Genomic DNA, 18673 nt, shown 5'->3' on the forward strand with positions numbered 1-18673 from the left:
GAGGATGAGGATGAGGATGAGGATGAGGATGAGGACGAGGACGAGGACGAGGAAATGATGGTGAAGGAAGAGGACGATGGCCAGCAGGTGGAGGCTGAGCCAGAGATCGATGACCCGATCCTCGCCTTGAAGGAACAGCTGAAGCAGGAAGTGTTGGAAGAGTTGAGAGAGACGATGAGAGAGGAGCTGGAGGAGAGGTTTGCTGCCCTCTTGGCTGGATTTGCGCCATGAGACTGCATCAGGGCATTGCTGCCACAGAGCTGCCATCAGAGCTACCATCAGAGCTACCATCAGAGCTTTCGGCCAGCATCAATCTGGCAATGGCATTCTGGCAATGAACGAGTACCATCAACCAGCAGCCCCGGACATGCTCATCGCATGGGTGGTTTTCTATGCTTCTATTCTCGTTGATTGATCGGCCCTATCAGTAAACTCCTTACGATCATGGCACTCTTTATTTTCTGGCGGGGATTTTGTTATATTCGTTCTCCTCTTATTAAAATGACACCCGAGTAGGTGCGTGGTGTCAGGCATATCAGACGCAAAGCTTACTGTGTACATGTTCAACGTTGAGCTGATTTAGGGATCTCGATCTATCAAACCCTTCTAGTATAACCCCATGTTTCTGAATCCTGAGACGCTCGTTCCAAACCCAGCATCGTCATGACCAGGCATCACCCGTCCATCCGTTCATGAATCACAACTTCGCAGCCGGCTGTCGTGCAAACACTGCTTTATCGTGGACACAGCTAACACAAAGCTTCCCATCAAGAAAGATCTTGCCCACAATGTTGGCCATGTTCCTCCCTGCCGACTGAACCTCACAATCGACCGTCACTTTCGCCCCTATAGGGACAGGCCGGAGATAACTCATAGTGATCGTGCGACTAACGTGCCCTCCATCGAGAAAACCCGGCTTGGCTATCGTCAAAAGAGCCGTCGAGGTCAGGTTGTCCAAAATCGTGGCTGCCGCTCCCCCATGCAGGTTTCGTGACCTATTGCAGAGGTGGGATCCGATTTCTATTTCCCATTTTGTGATGTTGGGTTGGACGTCGACTAGTTTTACGCCGGAACGTAGGGCGTAGGTGTCGAACCCGAAGAAGTCGGGGTCTTTGATGATGGCATCCGAGAGGGCTTGTACGCGGTCTCGAATTGGGAGATTCAAGAAGTCGTTCATTTGGAAGATTGTTCTCTTGGGGGCCCGGTCCGGAGCCATGATTGCTGGTTGAACGCCCGCGGCTGGATATGTTCCTATCGAGGGCTGTTCAATGGCATGTGGTCGACCACTGGTTTCTGAGACAGCAAACCGGGACAAGACGAAATGGAGAACACAAGTCCGAAGGAAGTATTAGATGCTGAAATTGCCTACAGATGGAGTTGTCATCGAAGGTATGGACCATGGTTTAATTCATCTCGTGCGGTAAAGGCCCCTCGTCATGTCAGCACAAGCCCCTTAACAACCGAGGCTCAAAAGGAGGCTGAAGAACTAGGGGATGGACGATAAGATAAGATAAGGGACAATCGGCGGACCTCCAGTATTCTGATCTACACGTGACCAGCTAGCGCTGTTCCATCTCCATTCTGGCCGTTTGATCCCGCTCCCGCTCTCCGTCAAGTCTGATCAGAGGTCGCGGTGTCCACCATCCAGGCACAAAGTGGGCAGTGCCAGGCTAATACTGTAACTTAGTAAGGCAGCCCAGGGTCCAGTATAGTACGTAACCAGTACCTACTCGCTAGTATGATGAGTTGTCAATCCGTTGCGATTCCTACTTGACCAACAGGACCCAATGTGAGATGTCAAATGCCTCGAATTCTTCGTTACGATTGACTGACTGAGGTGGTCTCGCTGGTACCAGAGTTGCCAACACGATAATGCACGCCGTGTGCTTCGCGCTTCACCACGGACCTGCACCGAGCATTCCAGCCGCCTGTTACCACCTCCTTCGTTGCATCTGACGTCCACCCCTCGATCCACCTGTTTCAGCCTTTGGGCGCGTGTCGACAAGCCTCTAGGTATCTTCTTTCCCCTCCTCATCCATCGCCCCCCTTCACAATGAACACGGTGCGGATTGACTGTCGACACGATGGACGAGGACGAGAAGGCTGATCATGCCGCCTCTGACAACACCAAAGTGTCCAAACGAGATCGATTCAAGGGCGCTCTGGCTCGGACGAAAAGCAAATTCAAGAAACATGGAGACAGACATGAAGAGTCGGACAATATCCTCGACGAAGACGTGAACGAGTTTCTGTCTGCTGGTCGCACATCAACTTCCAGCTGGACTTCTGGCCACGATCCTCACCCATCCACCCTTGTTTTGGCGCATCCATCGGCCGCACCCGTCTCGAATGAGCAGTCCTCGTCACGACCGTCCACGGCCGATTCTCTGGCGAAACCTAAACAATCGCCTCGCCGGATCGTGGTGCCACGGATTGATGTGTCGAATTCTCAGAGATGGCCTGCGGCACGGCCAGTCGTGGCACAGGACTACCAGGACGGCTCGGACTTTCTCCGACCGGCGTACCACACACGCAGTCAGTCTGCTAGTTCATTGTCGAAGCGGAAAGGTCGTGGTCGAGGCCTGAGTGTTACTTTCATTGAGGCTCCTCCTGTGGTCATCGGCGAAGGGGGAGAACAGGCTCTGATCCCTCCGGTGGAGATCTCCAAGGCCAGGGCAAGGGCTAGGTCGTTTTCACCTATGTCCAGTCGATCCCAGTCCTATGTACCTCCGACAACGCATGGCACAAGGTTCGCCAATCATCCCAATGCTCAACAACCCTCCGTCACTCGACATGATCCACCGGATATACTGCGACCTAGGGGGTTGCGGAGAGTACAGACAGGGATGTCACCGGCAAATTCGGCTTCGCATTTGGACAAAGAATTCGAAATGACGCTACGGCTAGGGTCTGGTGTGAAACCCCCAGATAGTCGAGGTCTATCTCATACACCGGAAATCATTTCTCCGAGGCCGATGCGTCCAGTTCGGCCACCACCGCCTGTCTCCGAGATACCCGAACCTTACGTGAATAGAGAGTTAGCGAAGGGTGACTCGCGCAAGCATTCCAAAGAAGGAGACATCCTCCGCCTGCACCATGAGAGTGACATGTCAGATAATATGGACGACGTCAGCCCGGGAGCAGCGTCAAGCAGAGGAACTAGTCTGGAAGAGCATCAGCCGTCTCAATGGATATGAATGGATTCATCCTGATCCTCGTGGGAATCCTCTATCCTGATCTATGTCTACTGGCAGGTCGGGCAATGTCATCACTTGTCTTGCTTCAGAGCTCGGAACCCTTGGATGAGATCGTCAAGAAGGTCCCTGTCGTCTTCAATGCCGATGCTTATCCTCAAAAGGTCCTTCTCCACCGACGAATCGGTCATGGTCCGCCATTCAATCAAGCTCTCCACCCCACCCAGACTCGTGGCGTGGTGGAACAGGTGCAGCTTGCTGGGCAGGGTGCGAGCCAGGTCGGGGGATTTCATGGTTATTGAGAAAACAGGCCCGTAGCCGTTAGGCATCTGTTTCCTCAGCCAGGTTTTGTAGTCATCGGTCTGCAGGCTGGCATGGTACACCTCTTTGACCACGGACTTGATGATCTCAGCATCCGACTGCGACAGACCTGTGCCGACGGTCTTCCCGGTCAGAGCGCCGTCAAGTGCGTCGACTATTCGCTGAGCGCTTGCGCTCTGCTTCATCACTCTCAACTCGAGGGTGCGCACGCTTCTCACGCCCAGCCAACCTTCCAGACCGCCCATGACGGCACCGAGGTGTAGCCGTTCCTCCAACATCGTGGGCAGCCACTCCTTGTTCTTGACGGCCAGCACGCCACAGAGCATGTCGGAATGGCCACCAATGTATTTCGTCCCGGAATGCATCACGATGTCTGCCCCATGTTTGAAGGGATCTTGCAGCGGCGGTGGTGCAAACGTCGCATCGACGCTGAGGTAGGCGCCCCTCGAATGGGCCACGTCGGCATAGTGCTGGATATCGAAAGCCCGGCCGGTCGGGTTGACGGGTGTTTCCAAGTGCAGCAGATCGCCCTCCTGCAGGTCTTCGGGCTTACAGTCCAACGGCAGCAGTTTCAGGCCCGACAGTTTCTGATGCAGTTTCAACACGCCGTGACATCCATGGTATCCGGCGCCAATGGCCACTCTTTGGGGGTTCAGGAATGTGATCAGCGCATTGAACGCCGCCAGGCCCGACGAGTACGTGAGACACGGATTGTGCAAGAGGACGCCCAGGATGGCTTCGAGCCGCGAGCTGCTGTGCGTCGTGTGGCGCGAGTAGACGTGCTCCGTCGGGTCGTAGATGGGTGCCGACCGTTCGTGGAAGGGCCGCAGCCGCGACGGGTCCCGGTCGTAGCGGAACGTCGTGCTCACGTGGATCGGAGGCGCCACGTCGTCGACCACGTTCAGCGCATCGTCCGCGTGGATCGCCTGCGTCGCCGCAGATAGCGTCTCGAGGCTCAGTAGGGAGTGCGAGTCTAAGTCTTCGACCGCGTGAGGATCGACCGGGGCACGCGGGGCTTTGTCCAAGTCGTCTGCTTCTGCGACGGACGCATGGACTCCGTTGGTGGCCATCGTGATGGTTCGGCGATGTAGAGCTGGAGGTGTGGCACGTGTAGAAGAAGGATTTCAGCCGGCTCACAGAACCTGAACTGTGCTGAGGAGACGGAAGCTGAGGACCGAGCCTTAAGTTGTCAAGTCCAGAGGTCCTGTATATGAATGTCTGCTCGGACAGAAAATCATCACGAGCCCCAAACCTCAATGATGGTGGGATGTAGATGCGGGACCGGGAAATGATGTTATTTTCTGTCAGACGAGAAAGCGTTCAGTCTGAGGCTCGTGGCGAGGGCTTTTCTCGTGTCAGACAGCCCGGTTTATTAGTATTGGAGATCCACCCCTCCGAGTCCCCGATTCTCCAGTCTGTGAGTCAGTCTTGTCATTTTAGGTAACTTGAATCCCAGAGTCCGAAGGGCGCAATGCATCAGGCCGGTCCTGTGCAGGTACTGGAACGAACACAGCGGTAAACGCCGGTTCGCGATCCTTCGAATGCCCGAAGGATGATGCACTTTTTAAGAAGAGGTATCACACTGCACAGTACCTTGATCCACGCGGTCACGAAGGTCAATGACCTGTCTCTTAGCGTCATCTTCCTCGCTGTCCCATGAGAGCCTTGAATTGATTTCCTTGAACATGAAATACATAACCTCCGTTATGTGGACGGTTGGAGTATGTTTTGTATCATATCCATTGCTTGCATCCTATCACTTATAGAGCACCTTCCGGAACCTATTTCAAAGCATTCGCAGTAACACCAGGCTGGATCTCCTCCAGAATGGCCGTCAACTCTTTCCAGATCTTCTCCGAGGCAGCTTTCCCATCTTCGCTCTTGACAAAGGGCGACAGGTCTTCCTCCAGGACGATGCCGTTAGAAATATATTTGCCATGCGACTCAGGCCCGGCCACGGCGGCAGCGACCAAAATCCGACTCCCCACTTCAGCAGTTCTGGCCAGGAAGAACTTGAGCACCTCCAGCATCAAGGGTCCCTCGCGCGACAACTCCGAATGACATAGTCCAGGATTGAGGTAATTGAGGATGACGCCCGTTCCGTCCAGTTTGGGAGCCAGTGCACGACAGACCAGCACTTCCAGCAATTTGCTGACTGGGTACCTCTCGTCCATGTTAGCAGTCTCTTTGCTGGAGAGGGTGGCGAAGGTATTGTCGGCTTTCCATTCGGGGAATTTGCAATGGCCGTGCACCTCGCTCGACACGATCGTGAGGTGTGGCTGGGTGTTGAATTTTTGGGCAGTTGCTTCCAGCTTGGGCAGGAGGAGCAACGCCAACAGGAACGTGCTGATCACGTTGACTGTGATGGTTCGTTCGTGACCTTCGGCGACGTCGTACTTGGCCACAGCGATTCCGGCGTTTTCAAGTAAGACATCGATGCGGGATAGATTCTTGGTTGCACGTTCTGCGAAGGCCTTTACGGATTCAAATGAAGAGAGGTCGAGCGCCCATATCTCAACTACGTCTGAGGCACAGTGTGTGGTTGATTCGATGTCTTGTTTGGCCGCTTCCCCGGCTTTGGTGTTGCGCACGGCGAGGATGACTTTGGACGCGCCTAGACGTGCAAAGTGGCGTGCTGCTTCTTTTCCGAGGCCGGTGTTGGAGCCCGTTACAATCACAGTCTTGCCGGCGAATGAGGTGGTCGGGTATTTTGGTCGGACGAACAGCTGGGAGTATAGGAATGAGGGCATGGTGGACGATGGGAGCGGTGGAGTGGTTGAGTTTTCACAGGAACTGGGTCGAGTGGTGTGAACAGGTAAGCAGTGCAAGTACAGCTTTTGTGTTGGACGTGGGAACGGGGGACGAAGATGAATGCGAGAGAAACGTCCAGCGGTATGAATATATATACCTTACCAGCGGAGATACCAAGGTAGCCAGCTCCTCATTCGTAGGTACTCACGTAGTTGAGAAGCTTTCTGGGAAAAGGGCAACTCAGTCCCTGGACGGAGGCACAGCACCTACCCAATTCCAGGTGGAAGTAAAATGAATCAACACGTTCTCTGGTTCATGGGACGACAAACTGTGCTCTCAGTTCGGGCCTGTAGAGCAGCGAGCATCTTAAATCCGTCGACACCATCATGAGTCTCTGCGAACAGGCCTTGTAGAATGGTAGATTCGGAGTCAGAATGACAGCTTCTTCCGATCAGGCCCCTCTATGGGTTGTGAGATACGGGGGAGCTCAATGCCGCGCTATACCGTATACAGAGAAACCCTACGAGCTGGGCGTCGATTCTCCTCTTCCTTAGGTATATATCGGTGGAGTTACAACATACCTTAATTTCGCGTCTGTGCTTTCACTGCATACCTTACCTATGGGCACTTCCTTACGGAGATAGGCTTCTCTGCTGTGCAGCAACCTGCCGTTACCGCTTTGCTGCGAAACGAAAGCCATGCATGCTTCGCCATCTCTTTCGAATTGCCGCCACTGGTCGTCTTGGAATCATCATTGTTGAAGTCGATGCAGAACAGAGTGTATATATGTTCTCAGTTCGATCGTGCGCGTAGGAGAACGTGGGTTGTGTGCGGGGAGCCACTGCAGCGTTTCAAACATTGAGCCGAGAGTTCCCTCAGAGCGGCACAGTGCAGTTTAGAATCGTTCACGTCTGCCGCACGTCTGCCGCACGGCGGCCACCGGTCCCGCAAGGCTCGTGAGCGGGTGATGAGCCTGGGAGACATGGAGAAGGTCGTGGCAGCCTGCAACGGACCTGGGTAGGTCAAGGTAGGTAGGTACCTGGGTAGGTTAGCAGGAGTCCAGCATCCAGAGAGCTTCCCGATACGATGGAGTAGATGCTATTGTCAGAGTCGAGAAGCACGCCAGGTTCATACACTACATGCCTCTGGTAGGTGGTAGCTCTTGCCATTCATCCGGGCACTTGCACTACCACTAGATACATCGTGACCACGCACGGCTTGGCATCCACGTCTTGCGCAGCTGCGCATCGACCGACTGTTAGTTACATATACTCTCAGCCTGCGGACGCCTGCTGCTACCACTACTACATGGCTCGCTAGTATCCAATAGCTCTCTATCCATTCCAGAGGCCAGCGAGGGCATCGATCTGGACAGATGATGCTATCTATCTGTAGCAGCAGAGAAACAGCACAGGGCCATCCACACAGCATGGTGATCACGACCGAACTCCTTGGATATGGGTTGTGCTCGACTTGAAGAAGGGCAAACGGGAAGCGAAGAGAGTTCGAGAACTGCGACGATGGCGAGGAACAGTGCACTATTACTAGAAACGGGAAGAAAGAAACGGAAGATATATGTTGGCAAATTGAAACGCCAAACTTTGTTTTTTTTATCATTTTATCCCCGTATGTCTGCGAACGATGGCAGTCAGGTGGTGATGAGTGCTATTTGATAACAGTCATACTTGTTTTATACTGCCTCATGTGAGTTTATCTCATCATAGAGATGAGGTGCTTTGGTGTTATCAATAAGTCAAGTAGACCTGAAACTCCAAACATGTGAAACAAACTTGTATCAGATCCAAAAGACTGTCCATATCTACCTCATCATTGACTGGTAGATGTCTCTTGTGATTGTCATAATTCCACCCAAAGAAAGCTCTTTCCTAGTCGACGTTGATCTTGACGTAGTCGCCTTCGCCTTCGTCGTCGGACCCGGCTTTTTCCCAATCACTCATCTCCTCCTCGTCATCGACATGCGCATGCACGTCTTGTCGCTCCTGGCCCTGGGATTGTTGCTGTTGAGCGTGGCCATTCTCGGTCTTGTTGTCTTTGACACTCCTGTCTTCAACCTCGTAGAGAGGAAGTGTCTCGACCGTGGCGTCGGGATGATTGAAGCCTAGAGTCTTGGAGCGGTCATCTCTGAGATGTTCCTGTTCAGCTTCTCGCTGTTTTTCAATCACTTTGGACGAGCTGCTTGACGAGGCCTTTGCCGGCGTCGCTTCGGTGTCGTACATCTCTCCATCGTGGTCTTGAGGAGAGGTGGCGTCCACATCATGCTCATCCATGTTGATGTCCTCATGCTGCTTCTCGTTCGACTTCTCTACGGAAGGAGAGCTGTCGATGCGGACCTCCCTCTTCTGGAAACGTGTCTTCTCGTTCTTGGGCACGCTGATGACAAGAACACCGTCGATCATCTTGGCGGCGATGCCGCTCACGTCGATGTCGACGGGTTCCTTTTCCGTGCCGAGGCGAATGTTCTTTTCAAAGACGCCTGTTTCACGCTTTCTTCCATCGACGACCAGATGGGACAGCGTTTCTTCATCGACCCCTGGGCGATGGACGACCCCGGTGACGCGCAGCAGCGAATGTTCGCCGTCCCATTCGACACCCACGTCGGATTTCTTGGCCCCAGGGAGGGAAAGGTGGATGAGATATTGCGAGGCGGTGTCGAATATGTCGGTTCTCGGCTCGAAGTCGCTGTCGTGGGAGCGGGGCGAGCTGTATCGGCCAATGTCCAGACCGAGGCCTTCAGCGGCTGAAGTCAGATCAACTCCAAGTCGTTCGCCGAGATTGTTTAGGAAGTTGCCCATGTCGAACGGGCCAGACCCTCCGAATGGACCATCTCTGGGGTGAGAGCGCGAACTGGGACCGTGGTGTCCGGGTCGGCCTCTGGAGCATCCTCCGCGTCCGCGAGACCAGCCAAAAGGACCACGGCCCTGTGGACCTTCACTGCCTGCTGCTGGAGGGGGAGGTGGAGGATGAGCACCACGTCGCCCAGAGCCTGGTGGCCCGTGAGCGTGAGGGGGAGGGCCGAACATGAAGGGACCACCAGCGAAGGGCGGTGGTCCACGATGGCCACCTCGACCGCCCCAAGGGCCATGTCCGTGTGGTCCATGATGGCCATGATGATGGTGATGGGTACCAGGACCGTGAGGTCCCCTTCCGCCGGTGCGACGGCGACCCTCTCCGTCGCTCTCACTGCTGCTGCTGCTGCTGCTGCTACCGCTTCCCTCGCGATTGAAGGCATTTTCGAATCGGCCACGACCACGGAACGGCATGTTGGTGTCTGACTGCGCAGCCTGACCACGGAGAGTGGATGGATCGACTTCTGGAGGATCCTCCGGGCTGGCTTCAGGACGAGCCTGCGCTCGTTGTGGCGGTGGCGGTCCAGGAGGGAACGGTCCACGGTATTGGGCGAAGAAGGGATGATCTTCGATGCCGTTGACGAAGTCCCAGAAGGGATTCGGGGGAGGATTCATATGGAAGAGCGGGGGTATAAAAATGGGAGGCATCTTGGTGTTGTTGGTATCCCGGACTTGGACTTACAGTTTCTGTAAGAACATAAAACTCTTGAATTTGATCAGTAAAGAGGATGATGGTGATGGATAGGACAGTGAAAGGCAGAGTCAAAGGGTGTGAGGAAAACCAGAGATCTTATAGTCCTTCCGATGAAGTGATGTCTTGATAGACGAATCGTCACCCCGCGGCCAGGCAAACACGTTTCCTACGAATGCCAGTCTCAGAGGCGCGAATCAGCATCTGCGGCGACACGGCTCGACCCTGCTTGTAGCTCAGTAACGCCACCCTCGTTTGCCCAGGATAACGCGGGGATTGGTTGATTGTATGAAGGCAGACCTGGGAGACGCAATCGTGGCGATAAAAGACACCAATCACCTACCACTGCCGTTCTGTGATGTCGCGAAGCTGGTGCCTGTCTGTGCGGTGAGGGCAATTCATCAGCCACATCAGTCAGGAGGCGAATGCAAAGACCTTCGGCGGGCGACTGTGAGCTGCCATTCTGCTCCATCAGTTTCCAGATCACAAACCTCGCTTTCTTGGGAGTCGCAATCACCGTAGTTAAGGTACTTACGAGGGAGGCGACCCCATTTTCGGGGCCGAGAGTCAGGTCGAGTGGCCGTTGATTTAGAAGACAAGACCAGAGGGGCCATCAAAGACTGGAAACCTGAAGACATCTTGTTGCCTAACGATGTGAACGATGTCTAAGAGGGAGACGACAATGACGAAGTTCTTGGATCAGTCATAATGGTATCTATGGTCAGTCAGGTTTTGTCAGTCCTTGAGAAGATAGGCAACTAAGGGTGTATTCATGGCTGTAATCCGTCCCTTTAACCATTAGCCTGAAGTAAATAACTCTGTGAACAGTCTGTAGATGCAGTACTAGGAGCCTGGTTTGACTTTTTGTAACCAAATACCTTTCGCATTTTAATATGGCGATGTTCAAGTTAATGAACTAGCTGTGGAAGGAAGACGACGCCTTTTTCTAGGTACCTAGGTTATATAGTCTGGACATTTCATCCTCATTCAAGTTTGAGTAGCCTGAACCTCAGCCTTGTATCATGTTTGTCTAGAGTTTGTTTCACTATGGGATGCGACAATTGTTCCTGGACATCAACCACCCTTGGGATACGCAGACGAAACAGAAACCTGGAGGGCACCAGTCGCACAAGAAGCAAAAAATTGTTGACAACGGTGGGACTCGAACCCACGCGGTTTTACCCACAAGTAGACGGATTTTTAACCAAAGCTAAGTTCAGATGTCCTGAAACTTGCGCCATAACCACTCGGCCACGTTGCCTTAGGTGAATTGGTAGATGGTATTCTCACCAACCAATTTATTCAAAAATGTGGCTAGTCTGATATATGTACAAAATAAAAGTTCTGCGCTGAAAACTCTGAAGCGTGTGTTTGGCCGTGGGGATGGAGTGGCTACGGAGGCTAGGAAAGTGTGCACAGACCTTAGTGGGAGCCAGCCGGTAGTAAAGCATAGTGTTCGTGGAAACCCCAAACTGTCTACAAGAAGCCACGAGCTGCAGAAGCAGAACGAATATGCAGGGTCTTATCGTTGAAGGGAACAATATCTTTGACTAGATACCACCTCTAGAACTGAGCCCTGTTACATCGTAACTACTCCTCTTCTTTCGCCCGCAAAACCCACCCAGACCTATGCGAGCAGCTTCGTCGATGGCCCTTGTCTTCTCTTCTCTCTGCACAGCACCGTCGATATACGAGCGCCATCTGGACGAAAGCGACTAGATCGACCCGGTACCATTAAACCTCGTAGTCCAAGGTGAGGTCGTCGCCGATGTCCGTATCGCTGCTCTAGATGCCCAAACACGATCTATCATAGACCGAGACCCCCGAACTACCAGAGCAGAAATATGAAGTCAAATACTGCAGTTGAATTACCTCGGAGGACGGGTTGTATCCGAACACATAGGCCACAGTGCCGAGGTAAGCAAAAGACATCATCCCAGAATAGGTCCTGGCGAAATTGGCAGCCATGGTATAGGTGCAGGGTCCAGCACATGAGAACTGGTTCCGAGATTCCCAAGACAGCGCTTGTGCACATGCGTTGACCGAGACGAAGGTGGAGCAAGATGCTGCTGCTGTGGTCGTCGTAGATGTGGTGGTTGTTGTGGTCGGCCTGCTGGTGGTAGTGGTAGAGGTAGTGGTGATAGTGGTAGGTCTGGTAGTAGTTGTTGTTGATGTCGTGGTCGATGACGTCGTGGTCGTCGGTCTGGTAGTAGTTGTCGTAGATGTCGTAGTTGTTGACGTCGTAGTCTTCGACGTTGTGGTTGATCTGGTGGTAGTTGTCGTCGATGTCGTAGTCGTTGACGTCGTGGTCGTTGTGCTGGTAGTCGGTCTAGAAGTTGTCGTCGTTGATGTTGTAATAGTGGACGTAGACGTAGACGTCGTGGTTGTGGACCTAGTCGTCGTCGCAGTACTGGAAGTTGAAGAGCTAGACCTAGTAGAAGATGTCGATGTCGACGTCGAGCTCGAACTGACAGGACAATTGCCATCATAGACAGTAATGCTCAATGATGCGTCGAAAGGGCCACACACCGTTGCCACAGATCCAGCCGTATTCACCTCAACAAGAAACTGAGCCGCAGATATTGTAAAGGCATATACAACGTTGCCGGTGTCAAATGCATAAGCTGACGCCGACACGAGACTTGTCAGCGAAATTCCCATGGTCATCAAGTCCGAGGTTGTACATCCTTGAGGATTCGTACACTGGAGCGTGGCGACTAAGTAGTTTGAAAGGAAGTGGGCGCAGATGGACGGGATTTGTTGGCCGCAAACTGGAGTAGGAGTTGCCGTTGTAGTTGTTGTCGTGCTTGTAGTGGTAGACGTGCTGGTAGTGGTTGATGTACTTGGAGTGGTTGACGTGCTTGTAGTTGTTGTCGTGGTGGAAGTCGTCGTAGAATTCATCGACCTTGTCGTCACCGTACTGGAACTTGAAGAGGACGACGACGGTGTTGATAATGTGCTAGTCGTCGAAGAGCTCGACCTGGACGAAGTTCTGGTGGTAGTAGAGCTCGATGTCGATGTCGATGTGGCCGAGGACGTACTGGCAGACGAAGTTGTCACCAACGCCTGGCTGGTACTGGCGGCAGTACTTGACGTGGGCTGCGTCGAGCTGGTTGTATTCGTGAAGGACCATGTATAAGTACCACTCCTAGACTGACTAATGCTGGAACTGGTAGTAGAGTTTAGACTCGTTGACTGCAGAGAAGTTGTGGTCGATGGAGTGCTGGTCGGAGTGGACGTCGACGTGGTCGAAACCGTTGAGCGGGAGGTGCTGCTGGAAGTAATCTAAGAATTGACCGTAGTGGTTGAAGAAGACCTTGATGAAGTCGTAGTGGTTGAACTTGATGAAGTCGTAAAGCCTATAGTTGTGGACGAGGTGATGGCCACACTGCTCGGTATCGCAGTAGTGCTGCGTGACGTTGTCGTTCCCACGGTCGAGGATGTCGCGGCAATGCTTGTTGTCGTCGAGATAGACGTTGCTGATATGGTGATACTGGACGATTGAGTCCATGTTGTGCTCAGAAGCTCCACTATGGATGTCGACACTAAGCTTGATGACACCACCGAGGAGGATGTGGGAAGATTATCGGTCGTTGTCGTTGTTGCCGTTGTTCCAATATCCTGGCTGGTCGTCGAGGCCAACGGACCCGAACTTTCGGCGCTCGTCGTAGACTGCATCTGTGAAGTGGTGTTTGTCGACGAGGGAGGTACTGTGCATCATCTGTCAATACAATGGGTTTCATTTCTTGTATGTTGCTTAGGTACTTACTGGGAAGCGCCGCCAGTTCTGCATCTGAGTAAATGTCAGGCGAGTCTGTGATTTCCATCACCAGAGTCCCGTCAGGAAGGGCACAGAAATCAGCTGTGCCATCTTCCGTGGTGAATAGCGCACCGTGGAACGAGACGCCACGATCTGGACCCATGGTCCAGCCCTGACTCACGTTGACGGGTTGGCCGTATTTCTGTAGGAGCTGGAATCCAGTGGCATTGGTCACGCCTATAAACATGCCGTCACTGATCAGATATCCGTTCGTGAGGTAGAACAGAGCAGCATCTTGCAGGTCATCCACAGTGACGGCAACGCTGTCGTCGAACGCAACGTAATGGTATGTTCGCTTTTGTAAACCTCCGTCTTGAGTCAAGACACGGATTGTGAACGGGTCATCGGTCGGAGAAGCGACCGCACCACTGGTTGTGGATGTCGTAGTCTCGATGGGAGAATTGGTCGTGGTAGAGGGCGGGAGCGAGGTGCTCGATACGGATGAGGTAGACCTTAGACAGCTGGGAGGGACTGGACAGATCGTGCTTGTAACATACACCACGGAGGTGACAATGCTGAGGCTTGGTTGAGCCCAGGAAACATATGACAGGGACAGCCAGAGAAGCAATAACACCGGGCGATCCATCTTGTCACGGTGAGCATGAGAATTGGAAAATCACAAACCTCAAAGGCACTTGTAATATCCAGCTTTGATGCGTGGAGGCGCGTCTTGAGGTCCAGCATTCCAAGCAGGGACGCCCAACTCTCTTAGGTATTCAGAAGTACCATTCGGGCCCTGATCAACGCACCTGGACTGAAAAGTGGCTCGAGCTCGCAATTTTTGATCTCGCGTGAAAGTAAGGATAAAGTCGGGAATTTTAATCCCTGCCCTCCCCGTTCCATTGCTTCAGTAAGATTCTTGCAGCATCGAGAAGCGTTGCGGTTTGAGCATAGCTGAGTCCGGGGGTTGTAGTTCCCAGCCCCCATCTGAGAAACCTCAAGATCCAAGCTCTTGGAATCGAGGATCTTCCTGCGATTAGTATCATAGAATGCCTTGCATCTGGCTGTACCTGGCTGACATCACCGACCACTGTCCCCATTTGTGGCAGAATATTTCCAACCAACTGTATTTGGTGCTCAGATTGAGCGACACATCCTGGGCGGTCCATCACTCAGCCAGACGGAGAAGGCCCGGGAGGCATTAACGCACCATCACCAGCTTGAGGGTCTCCAAAGTAATGCAAAACATCCTGGGGTAGGTACTCAAGCCATGGGATCATGTCGCCACCGGGGAAATTGAAATTCAGCTGTTGACCACTGATATCAACATCTTGAGCTTCAACGAACATGTTGTTGAAGTTCTGGTCTTGAGAACCGATGAAATGCTGCTGAAAGTTCACCGAATCTGCTTGCTGAGAAGCTTGAGGGGGATTATAATCAAAGCCATTCGACGGCTGACCTTGTTGTCCAGGCCCTAATCTGATGACGGACTGGGTCGTTGAGGGCGTTGCGTATGGAGAGTTCAACCCTAGCAAAAGATCTGCTTCGGCTGTAGAAACAGGATCATAGGGCAAGGCTCCAAATTTGTTCCTAGTAGCCGTTGGCCCAGCGTAACTCTGGTTTCTTCGATCAACCCTTGGCGGCGATGCCGATGGTACGTTTGGTCCATCCACGCGTGGTAACTGCGCATGCGGCCCTTGCATCTCTGACGGAGGGGGACAATTCTCCCCATTCGTATTGGGGTAGAGGAAGCTAATGCTGGGAGCGGGTGAATTGGCTGTCCCGGTCAAAGACCATCCGATGGCTTGGCCCAGGTCAATCTTCGCAGAGAAACCACTGCTCTCGTCCACCTGACCAAGCCCTCGAAGCCGACGAAAGGCATTCCCATAGGTTCCGAGTGATGCAGCTAGCGCCGAACTTCTTCGCCATCCAGGCGTGGTAAAAGAGGGCTCTGTTGAAGGCATTTCTCCGTCAATGTCCTCTGCCGTGAAAAGGAGTGGATCCTTCAGCCCTTTCGATTTCTGGTCCAGGGCTGTCAGAATGTACCGACATCCAGCCCAATACGAATCCATGACTTTCAACGCTCTGTAGCACCGTTGATAGTTCTGGTTGGCAGCAGTGGCTAACAGGGTATGACGTGCAGAAGCGGCTTTCCCATCAGAAGAAGACCTAACATTGACAATCTCGAAGTTATCCTCTGGTGTGTGTCCAGCGTGTCCATTTGCCGTAGGGGATGGTGCTCCCGAAGGCGACTGGGATGCATGGAAAGCAGCCTCGGCGAGGAAAGCACATGCGGCGACATACACAGGCTGACAGCTGAAAGGATTTCCGATGAAGCTTTTGACGTCGATCAACTCAGCAAAAGCTAGAATATCAGCAATGGTTTTGGCTGACGACATGGATAGCTCCTGGCTATCGGGGAAAAGCTGCTGAATACCGCCTTCAAATGAATGCAGCAATGTTGGTTGATGGACGAGGACGATCAAAGTATGGAACCAAAAATGCAACAGGATGAAATTTGTCCCATGGCCTGCTTTGACGTAATGTTGGAAATTCGTGGCATTGAAATGTAATTTGGGCGACAATCGTTGGTAGATACCTAATGGGGTCAGTGGAAGCGCATCATCTCATCTACCAGAAGGGTCCTTACCAGTGAGATCCTTTTCCATACTAGCCAGCCGGGTCAGAACGTCGGGAGTGGCTTGACTGACCTCCTTTATAGTGTTCAGGACATCAGCAACCCGTCCGTGCATGTGTACAATCTTGATCATGGCTGGGAATGGATCCGGATAGCCATTGATCATGGCCTCGTCAGAGCGGTAAGGAAATGATATCTCAATATCTTTGTCGCGTAAAGTGACAGGCCGACCGACACCAGATGATACAGCTCGATCCAGGAAGAATATTGCCCAGAAGGTATCTATTCGTTCCTGTTCACTTGCCCTCCTGTCGTCGAGTTGGGTGTTGTCCTGATGGCGGAAATTGTGCGAAAGTCTCTGCTGCTGCTCGTACCTCCTCCTTTCTTCAGCCCTGCCTTCCTGCCCATGCTTTGCAGTCTTGGGAGTTGAGCCTATCCGACCTTCAAGTTGCAAGCCTTCGAGTTTTTGTATGCCAAGGTCCTGTGCCATGCGAATCGCCGTACCAAGGTACATCCACAAGCCACTGTCATGATCTTCGCCAAACTCCTCGTATGCTAGCAGTACGCAAGCCTGAGCTACCGCCATAGTGGGGCAAGAAAAGGTATCGATGACTGCAGACATGGCTCTTTGAGCGAATGGATGCCCGCGGAAGGCTCTCTTCACGTTGTTGTCCGAGTCTAAGGGGATCGAAGGGTCGTTTGAGGCCAGCAGAAGAGGATCTGATGAGAATCGGGCGGCCACCGCGCACACCGCATCGACCAAGATCGCATCTACCCGCTTCTCCTCGAGGTCCTTCAAGAACCGCTTGCGTTGAAGAAATGGGTAGTTACACCCCAAGTGAGTGAAGAACGTCTCACACAGATGTGTTATCAGAGGTGCATTTGTTCCCAGGTTCGTGGCATCGTAGAAGGGTATCTCAACAGGAGACCTCCCCTGGCCACCGCCCCAGTTCGATTGCAAGGGCTGGCCTGAGGCAGGAGTTTCCCCTAACGTGGAAGGTTGCTTTCGACGGTGGTCTTTGACCTGGACCACCATCTGCTTGAAACCAGGAACAATGGCTGTGGGTCCAAAGTATCGAAAATAGGGTACGCTGTTTCTCGAGCCAGTCAAGCTGCTTGCGGTTTTGTTGCTTGCAGGACTTATGATGTCCGCATTTTCGACTTTGTAGTCCACCAGCACATTTGTACCAGTACTCCCATCTGTTGGATTCTGCCTTTCTGGCTTGGGTTGCGACCGTGGCAGACCTCCGACATTTTTTGGATGCTTTCGAGGAGTGGTGGAACTCAACTCCTCCTGCTCCTCCTCCCGAGCATCATCTTCGCCCCTTTCGCCCTCGGCCACCTTCCTAGGTGTCCTCTCTGCATAGCCCGAACACGTGTGGCCAGATTCTGTGCAGGTTGTGCACACGGGGCGGTCCCCTGAACACCGAGTCTTTCTCTTGCGACATGTCAAACAAGCCGCATTTATACGCCTTCTCTTACTATGTGGCTGCCCATCGGTCGAGACGAAGCGGATCTGGCGAGGGGCAGGGAGAAAGCCGGTAGAATGGGTTCTTTGTATTGGAGGGATGCCGTGAGAGGCGCTGCTCAGGCTCATAATAATGGTCCGTGGAGAGGACTCAGGCTCGCGATATCAACCCCAAGCGTGCACATTGTCAACAAGGAAATATTCCTCGTAGATTCCGACGTCAGTCGAGCGTTAAGGCCGGGGGAAGGTGGCGCGCGTGTACTGGTTGAGTGCCTTGAGAAACATTTAGATACAAGAGCGTTGGCAGATTCAATTGACTTGTGCCAGTGTGCGGCCTGCACTGACATGGCATGAGCAGCCACTGCGCTAGGAGTTGATTCTCCCAGTTCGCGGGGTACAATATGGGTTTGGGAGCGGAGTATGAGCAAGAGCCAGGCATTATTGTCATGTCCAGGCATCAACGGTCTAACGTGCCTTGTTCCCTGATAGTACGCCGGCTCCCTAGGCCTCCCTACCGTACCTTAGCCTCCTTAGCCTTGACCTTCCCCAGAACCCGGGCGAGAACGTCGCTCAATAGCGGTCGTGGGGCGCAGCCTGTGGCCACAACTGCACCCGCAGGCCAACGCCGCGATCTCACGTAGCCTAAGGAGCCTCCCTACTATTAGCCCTGTGGTTTTATCGCCCTGGCTTTATAATCTACGGCCCCGACCAAGTTTCTCCCAGTGACCTCTGTGATATATAGAATCTATCCCCATCTTTCGGCGACTTGATATCTATTCACTACATCCCTTTATTCCCTTATCTTTTACTCGATTCCCTATCAAATTGGCGGCAGGCAGTCAATCAATGGCCGTAAGGCTGAGAACTTCTCAACCTCAACCTCCATGATATGCAGGTCTCAGTTAATGCAAAGCCGAGTTTCCCTGCTAGTAGTGCGTTGACAAGCCACGTTCAGAGCAGCTACCAATAAGTCGTCCTACCCG

At 52.9% G+C, this 18673-nt stretch overlaps 7 protein-coding genes across 7 annotated transcripts; 1 reads left to right on the forward strand and 6 right to left on the reverse strand.

Annotated features, from left to right (window-relative positions):
* Positions 1–697: 697 nt before the first annotated feature.
* A1O1_06987 (uncharacterized protein) lies at positions 698–1216 on the reverse strand (the record flags this gene model as incomplete). Its single annotated transcript, XM_007727862.1, has 1 exon — positions 698–1216. One exon carries the CDS (start codon positions 1214–1216, stop codon positions 698–700), a length of 519 nt encoding a protein of 172 aa, XP_007726052.1.
* Positions 1217–2084: 868 nt separating this feature from the next.
* A1O1_06988 (uncharacterized protein) lies at positions 2085–3197 on the forward strand (the record flags this gene model as incomplete). The annotated part of the gene is made up of 1 exon (XM_007727863.1): positions 2085–3197. The coding sequence occupies one exon, from the start codon at positions 2085–2087 to the stop codon at positions 3195–3197; it is 1113 nt and encodes a 370-aa protein (XP_007726053.1).
* Positions 3198–3268: 71 nt separating this feature from the next.
* Positions 3269–4585, reverse strand: A1O1_06989 (cystathionine beta-lyase; the record flags this gene model as incomplete). Its single annotated transcript, XM_007727864.1, has 1 exon — positions 3269–4585. One exon carries the CDS (start codon positions 4583–4585, stop codon positions 3269–3271), a length of 1317 nt encoding a protein of 438 aa, XP_007726054.1.
* A 711-nt stretch (positions 4586–5296) lies between these two features.
* Positions 5297–6265, reverse strand: A1O1_06990 (uncharacterized protein; the record flags this gene model as incomplete). Its single annotated transcript, XM_007727865.1, has 1 exon — positions 5297–6265. The coding sequence occupies one exon, from the start codon at positions 6263–6265 to the stop codon at positions 5297–5299; it is 969 nt and encodes a 322-aa protein (XP_007726055.1).
* A 1887-nt stretch (positions 6266–8152) lies between these two features.
* A1O1_06991 (uncharacterized protein) lies at positions 8153–9748 on the reverse strand (the record flags this gene model as incomplete). Its single annotated transcript, XM_007727866.1, has 1 exon — positions 8153–9748. The coding sequence occupies one exon, from the start codon at positions 9746–9748 to the stop codon at positions 8153–8155; it is 1596 nt and encodes a 531-aa protein (XP_007726056.1).
* Positions 9749–13407: 3659 nt separating this feature from the next.
* Positions 13408–14230, reverse strand: A1O1_06993 (uncharacterized protein; the record flags this gene model as incomplete). Its single annotated transcript, XM_007727867.1, has 2 exons — positions 13408–13502; positions 13594–14230. The coding sequence occupies 2 exons, from the start codon at positions 14228–14230 to the stop codon at positions 13408–13410; spliced, it is 732 nt and encodes a 243-aa protein (XP_007726057.1).
* Positions 14231–14756: 526 nt separating this feature from the next.
* A1O1_06994 (uncharacterized protein) lies at positions 14757–17819 on the reverse strand (the record flags this gene model as incomplete). Its single annotated transcript, XM_007727868.1, has 2 exons — positions 14757–16183; positions 16235–17819. 2 exons carry the CDS (start codon positions 17817–17819, stop codon positions 14757–14759), a joined length of 3012 nt encoding a protein of 1003 aa, XP_007726058.1.
* Positions 17820–18673: the final 854 nt, after the last annotated feature.

This window comes from Capronia coronata, assembly GCF_000585585.1.
Source record: "Capronia coronata CBS 617.96 chromosome Unknown acBCG-supercont1.6, whole genome shotgun sequence".
In the NCBI taxonomy this organism is placed as follows: Eukaryota; Fungi; Ascomycota; class Eurotiomycetes; order Chaetothyriales; family Herpotrichiellaceae; genus Capronia; species Capronia coronata.